Source organism: Oncorhynchus kisutch, unplaced genomic scaffold (assembly GCF_002021735.2).
Source record: "Oncorhynchus kisutch isolate 150728-3 unplaced genomic scaffold, Okis_V2 scaffold3885, whole genome shotgun sequence".
NCBI classification, from domain to species: domain Eukaryota; kingdom Metazoa; phylum Chordata; class Actinopteri; order Salmoniformes; family Salmonidae; genus Oncorhynchus; species Oncorhynchus kisutch.
Window position 1 is genome coordinate 47,501 of NW_022265830.1, and position 7,500 is coordinate 55,000.

The 7,500-nt window shown below is 37.2% G+C and overlaps 1 protein-coding gene across 1 annotated transcript in view; it reads right to left on the bottom strand.

The window, feature by feature from the left end:
• LOC116372070 (bifunctional heparan sulfate N-deacetylase/N-sulfotransferase 4) overlaps positions 1-7,500 on the bottom strand; it is a 75,110-nt gene that overhangs the window by 16,567 nt on the left and 51,043 nt on the right. The window contains exon 11 of the mRNA XM_031821148.1: positions 7,373-7,469. Within this exon, the coding sequence (XP_031677008.1) occupies positions 7,373-7,469 (97 nt within the window). The remainder of the gene's footprint in view (positions 1-7,372; positions 7,470-7,500) is intronic.

Below are 7,500 nucleotides of genomic sequence, written 5' to 3' on the forward strand. Positions count from 1 at the left end.
ATATATAAAATACACTGTGAATCTGAGACCCTAACCTGCTAATATATAAAATACACTGTGAATCTGAGACCCTAACCTGCTAATATATAAAATACACTGTGAATCTGAGACCCTAACCTGCTAATATATAAAATACACTGTGAATCTGAGACCCTGACCCTAACCTGCTAATATATAAAATACACTGTGAATCTGAGACCCTAACCTGCTAATATATAAAATACACTGTGAATCTGAGACCCTGACCCTAACCTGCTAATATATAAAATACACTGTGAATCTGAGACCCTGACCCTAACCTGCTAATATATAAAATACACTGTGAATCTGAGACCCTAACCTGCTAATATATAAAATACACTGTGAATCTGAGACCCTGACCCTAACCTGCTAATATATAAAATACACTGTGAATCTGAAACCCTAACCTGCTAATATATAAAATACACTGTGAATCTGAGACCCTAACCTGCTAATATATAAAATACACTGTGAATCTGAGACCCTGACCCTAACCTGCTAATATATAAAATACACTGTGAATCTGAGACCCTAACCTGCTAATATATAAAATACACTGTGAATCTGAGACCCTGACCTGCTAATATATAAAATACACTGTGAATCTGAGACCCTGACCCTAACCTGCTAATATATAAAATACACTGTGAATCTGAGACCCTAACCTGCTAATATATAAAATACACTGTGAATCTGAGACCCTGACCCTAACCTGCTAATATATAAAATACACTGTGAATCTGAGACCCTGACCCTAACCTGCTAATATATAAAATACACTGTGAATCTGAGACCCTAACCTGCTAATATATAAAATACACTGTGAATCTGAGACCCTAACCTGCTAATATAGAAACTACACTGTGAATCTGAGACCCTAACCTGCTAATATATAAAATACACTGTGAATCTGAGACCCTAACCTGCTAATATATAAAATACACTGTGAATCTGAGACCCTGACCCTAACCTGCTAATATATAAAATACACTGTGAATCTGAGACCCTAACCTGCTAATATATAAAATACACTGTGAATCTGAGACCCTAACCTGCTAATATATAAAATACACTGTGAATCTGAGACCCTAACCTGCTAATATATAAAATACACTGTGAATCTGAGACCCTGACCCTAACCTGCTAATATATAAAATACACTGTGAATCTGAGACCCTAACCTGCTAATATATAAAATACACTGTGAATCTGAGACCCTAACCTGCTAATATATAAAATACACTGTGAATCTGAGACCCTGACCCTAACCTGCTAATATATAACATACACTGTGAATCTGAGACCCTGACCCTAACCTGCTAATATATAAAATACACTGTGAATCTGAGACCCTGACCCTAACCTGCTAATATATAAAATACACTGTGAATCTGAGACCCTGACCCTAACCTGCTAATATATAAAATACACTGTGAATCTGAGACCCTGACCCTAACCTGCTAATATATAAAATACACTGTGAATCTGAGACCCTAACCTGCTAATATATAAACTACACTGTGAATCTGAGACCCTGACCCTAACCTGCTAATATATAAAATACACTGTGAATCTGAGACCCTAACCTGCTAATATATAAAATACACTGTGAATCTGAGACCCTGACCCTAACCTGCTAATATATAAAATACACTGTGAATCTGAGACCCTAACCTGCTAATATATAAAATACACTGTGAATCTGAGACCCTGACCCTAACCTGCTAATACACTGTGAATCTGAGACCCTGACCCTAACCTGCTAATATATAAAATACACTGTGAATCTGAGACCCTGACCCTAACCTGCTAATATATAAAATACACTGTGAATCTGAGACCCTGACCCTAACCTGCTAATATATAAAATACACTGTGAATCTGAGACCCTAACCTGCTAATATATAAAATACACTGTGAATCTGAGACCCTGACCCTAACCTGCTAATACACTGTGAATCTGAGACCCTGACCCTAACCTGCTAATATATAAAATACACTGTGAATCTGAGACCCTGACCTGCTAATATATAAAATACACTGTGAATCTGAGACCCTGACCCTAACCTGCTAATATATAAAATACACTGTGAATCTGAGACCCTGACCCTAACCTGCTAATATATAACATACACTGTGAATCTGAGACCCTAACCTGCTAATATATAAACTACACTGTGAATCTGAGACCCTAACCTGCTAATATATAAAATACACTGTGAATCTGAGACCCTAACCTGCTGATATATAAAATACACTGTGAATCTAAGACCCTGACCTGCTAATATATAAAATACACTGTGAATCTGAGACCCTGACCTGCTAATATATAAAATACACTGTGAATCTGAGACCCTGACCTGCTAATATATAAAATACACTGTGAATCTGAGACCCTGACCCTAACCTGCTAATATATAAAATACACTGTGAATCTGAGACCCTAACCTGCTAATATATAAAATACACTGTGAATCTGAGACCCTGACCTGCTAATATATAACATACACTGTGAATCTGAGACCCTGACCTGCTAATATATAAAATACACTGTGAATCTGAGACCCTAACCTGCTAATATATAAAATACACTGTGAATCTGAGACCCTGACCCTAACCTGCTAATATATAAAATACACTGTGAATCTGAGACCCTAACCTGCTAATATATAAAATACACTGTGAATCTGAGACCCTAACCTGCTGATATAGAAAATACACTGTGAATCTGAGACCCTGACCCTAACCTGCTAATATATAAAATACACTGTGAATCTGAGACCCTAACCTGCTAATATATAAAATACACTGTGAATCTGAGACCCTAACCTGCTAATATATAAAATACACTGTGAATCTGAGACCCTGACCCTAACCTGCTAATATATAAAATACACTGTGAATCTGAGACCCTGACCCTAACCTGCTAATATATAAAATACACTGTGAATCTGAGACCCTAACCTGCTATATATAAAATACACTGTGAATCTGAGACCCTAACCTGCTAATATATAAAATACACTGTGAATCTGAGACCCTAACCTGCTAATATATAAAATACACTGTGAATCTGAGACCCTAACCTGCTAATATATAAAATACACTGTGAATCTGAAACCCTAACCTGCTAATATATAACATACACTGTGAATCTGAGACCCTGACCTGCTAATATATAAAATACACTGTGAATCTGAGACCCTAACCTGCTAATATATAAAATACACTGTGAATCTGAGACCCTAACCTGCTAATATATAAAATACACTGTGAATCTGAGACCCTAACCTGCTAATATATAAAATACACTGTGAATCTGAGACCCTGACCCTAACCTGCTAATATATAAACTACACTGTGAATCTGAGACCCTAACCTGCTAATATATAAAATACACTGTGAATCTGAGACCCTGACCCTAACCTGCTAATATATAAAATACACTGTGAATCTGAGACCCTAACCTGCTAATATATAAAATACACTGTGAATCTGAGACCCTGACCCTAACCTGCTAATATATAAAATACACTGTGAATCTGAGACCCTAACCTGCTAATATATAAAATACACTGTGAATCTGAGACCCTAACCTGCTAATATATAAAATACACTGTGAATCTGAGACCCTGACCCTAACCTGCTAATATATAACATACACTGTGAATCTGAGACCCTGACCCTAACCTGCTAATATATAAATACACTGTGAATCTGAGACCCTGACCCTAACCTGCTAATATATAAAATACACTGTGAATCTGAGACCCTGACCCTAACCTGCTAATATATAAAATACACTGTGAATCTGAGACCCTGACCCTAACCTGCTAATATATAAAATACACTGTGAATCTGAGACCCTAACCTGCTAATATATAAACTACACTGTGAATCTGAGACCCTGACCCTAACCTGCTAATATATAAAATACACTGTGAATCTGAGACCCTAACCTGCTAATATATAAAATACACTGTGAATCTGAGACCCTGACCCTAACCTGCTAATATATAAAATACACTGTGAATCTGAGACCCTAACCTGCTAATATATAAACTACACTGTGAATCTGAGACCCTGACCCTAACCTGCTAATATATAAAATACACTGTGAATCTGAGACCCTAACCTGCTAATATATAAAATACACTGTGAATCTGAGACCCTGACCCTAACCTGCTAATACACTGTGAATCTGAGACCCTGACCCTAACCTGCTAATATATAAAATACACTGTGAATCTGAGACCCTGACCCTAACCTGCTAATATATAAAATACACTGTGAATCTGAGACCCTGACCCTAACCTGCTAATATATAAAATACACTGTGAATCTGAGACCCTAACCTGCTAATATATAAAATACACTGTGAATCTGAGACCCTGACCCTAACCTGCTAATACACTGTGAATCTGAGACCCTGACCCTAACCTGCTAATATATAAAATACACTGTGAATCTGAGACCCTGACCTGCTAATATATAAAATACACTGTGAATCTGAGACCCTGACCCTAACCTGCTAATATATAAAATACACTGTGAATCTGAGACCCTGACCCTAACCTGCTAATATATAACATACACTGTGAATCTGAGACCCTAACCTGCTAATATATAAACTACACTGTGAATCTGAGACCCTAACCTGCTAATATATAAAATACACTGTGAATCTGAGACCCTAACCTGCTGATATATAAAATACACTGTGAATCTAAGACCCTGACCTGCTAATATATAAAATACACTGTGAATCTGAGACCCTGACCTGCTAATATATAAAATACACTGTGAATCTGAGACCCTGACCTGCTAATATATAAAATACACTGTGAATCTGAGACCCTGACCCTAACCTGCTAATATATAAAATACACTGTGAATCTGAGACCCTAACCTGCTAATATATAAAATACACTGTGAATCTGAGACCCTGACCTGCTAATATATAACATACACTGTGAATCTGAGACCCTGACCTGCTAATATATAAAATACACTGTGAATCTGAGACCCTAACCTGCTAATATATAAAATACACTGTGAATCTGAGACCCTGACCCTAACCTGCTAATATATAAAATACACTGTGAATCTGAGACCCTAACCTGCTAATATATAAAATACACTGTGAATCTGAGACCCTAACCTGCTGATATAGAAAATACACTGTGAATCTGAGACCCTGACCCTAACCTGCTAATATATAAAATACACTGTGAATCTGAGACCCTAACCTGCTAATATATAAATACACTGTGAATCTGAGACCCTAACCTGCTAATATATAAAATACACTGTGAATCTGAGACCCTGACCCTAACCTGCTAATATATAAAATACACTGTGAATCTGAGACCCTGACCCTAACCTGCTAATATATAAAATACACTGTGAATCTGAGACCCTAACCTGCTAATATATAAAATACACTGTGAATCTGAGACCCTAACCTGCTAATATATAAAATACACTGTGAATCTGAGACCCTAACCTGCTAATATATAAAATACACTGTGAATCTGAGACCCTAACCTGCTAATATATAAAATACACTGTGAATCTGAAACCCTAACCTGCTAATATATAACATACACTGTGAATCTGAGACCCTGACCTGCTAATATATAAAATACACTGTGAATCTGAGACCCTAACCTGCTAATATATAAAATACACTGTGAATCTGAGACCCTGACCCTAACCTGCTAATATAGAAAATACACTGTGAATCTGAGACCCTAACCTGCTAATATATAAAATACACTGTGAATCTGAGACCCTGACCCTAACCTGCTAATATATAAACTACACTGTGAATCTGAGACCCTAACCTGCTAATATATAAAATACACTGTGAATCTGAGACCCTGACCCTAACCTGCTAATATATAAAATACACTGTGAATCTGAGACCCTAACCTGCTAATATAGAAAATACACTGTGAATCTGAGACCCTGACCCTAACCTGCTAATATATAAAATACACTGTGAATCTGAGACCCTAACCTGCTAATATATAAAATACACTGTGAATCTGAGACCCTAACCTGCTAATATAGAAAATACACTGTGAATCTGAGACCCTAACCTGCTAATATATAAAATACACTGTGAATCTGAGACCCTAACCTGCTAATATATAAAATACACTGTGAATCTGAGACCCTAACCTGCTAATATATAAAATACACTGTGAATCTGAGACCCTGACCTGCTAATATATAAAATACACTGTGAATCTGAGACCCTGACCCTAACCTGCTAATATAGACAATACACTGTGAATCTGAGACCCTAACCCTAACCTGCTAATATATAACATACACTGTGAATCTGAGACCCTAACCTGCTAATATATAAAATACACTGTGAATCTGAGACCCTGACCCTAACCTGCTAATATATAAAATACACTGTGAATCTGAGACCCTGACCTGCTAATATATAAAATACACTGTGAATCTGAGACCCTGACCCTAACCTGCTAATATATAAAATACACTGTGAATCTGAGACCCTGACCCTAACCTGCTAATATATAAAATACACTGTGAATCTGAGACCCTAACCTGCTAATATATAAACTACACTGTGAATCTGAGACCCTAACCTGCTAATATATAAAATACACTGTGAATCTGAGACCCTAACCTGCTAATATATAACATACACTGTGAATCTGAGACCCTGACCCTAACCTGCTAATATATAAACTACACTGTGAATCTGAGACCCTAACCTGCTAATATATAAAATACACTGTGAATCTGAGACCCTAACCTGCTAATATATAAAATACACTGTGAATCTGAGACCCTGACCCTAACCTGCTAATATATAAAATACACTGTGAATCTGAGACCCTGACCCTAACCTGCTAATATATAAAATACACTGTGAATCTGAGACCCTGACCCTAACCTGCTAATATATAAAATACACTGTGAATCTGAGACCCTGACCCTAACCTGCTAATATATAAAATACACTGTGAATCTGAGACCCTGACCCTAACCTGCTAATATATAAAATACACTGTGAATCTGAGACCCTAACCTGCTAATATAGAAAATACACTGTGAATCTGAGACCCTGACCCTAACCTGCTAATATATAAAATACACTGTGAATCTGAGACCCTAACCTGCTAATATATAACACACACTGTGAATCTGAGACCCTAACCTGCTAATATATAACACACACTGTGAATCTGAGACCAGACCCTAATGTTCTCTCTATTCAAGCCGTGGATATAACTAGGAGTCAACTGTGCATCACTAGTGTGTGTGTGTGTGTATGTGTTTGTGCATATTTGTGTGTGTGTGTGTGTACCTGTCTTCTGTGGTCCGATAACAAGAGCCTTGGGCAGCCTATCACAGGTCTTCTCCTTGGACCAGATGTCTCTGTGCCTCTTGTCATCACATGGGTTCTACAGATACACACACACACACACACACACT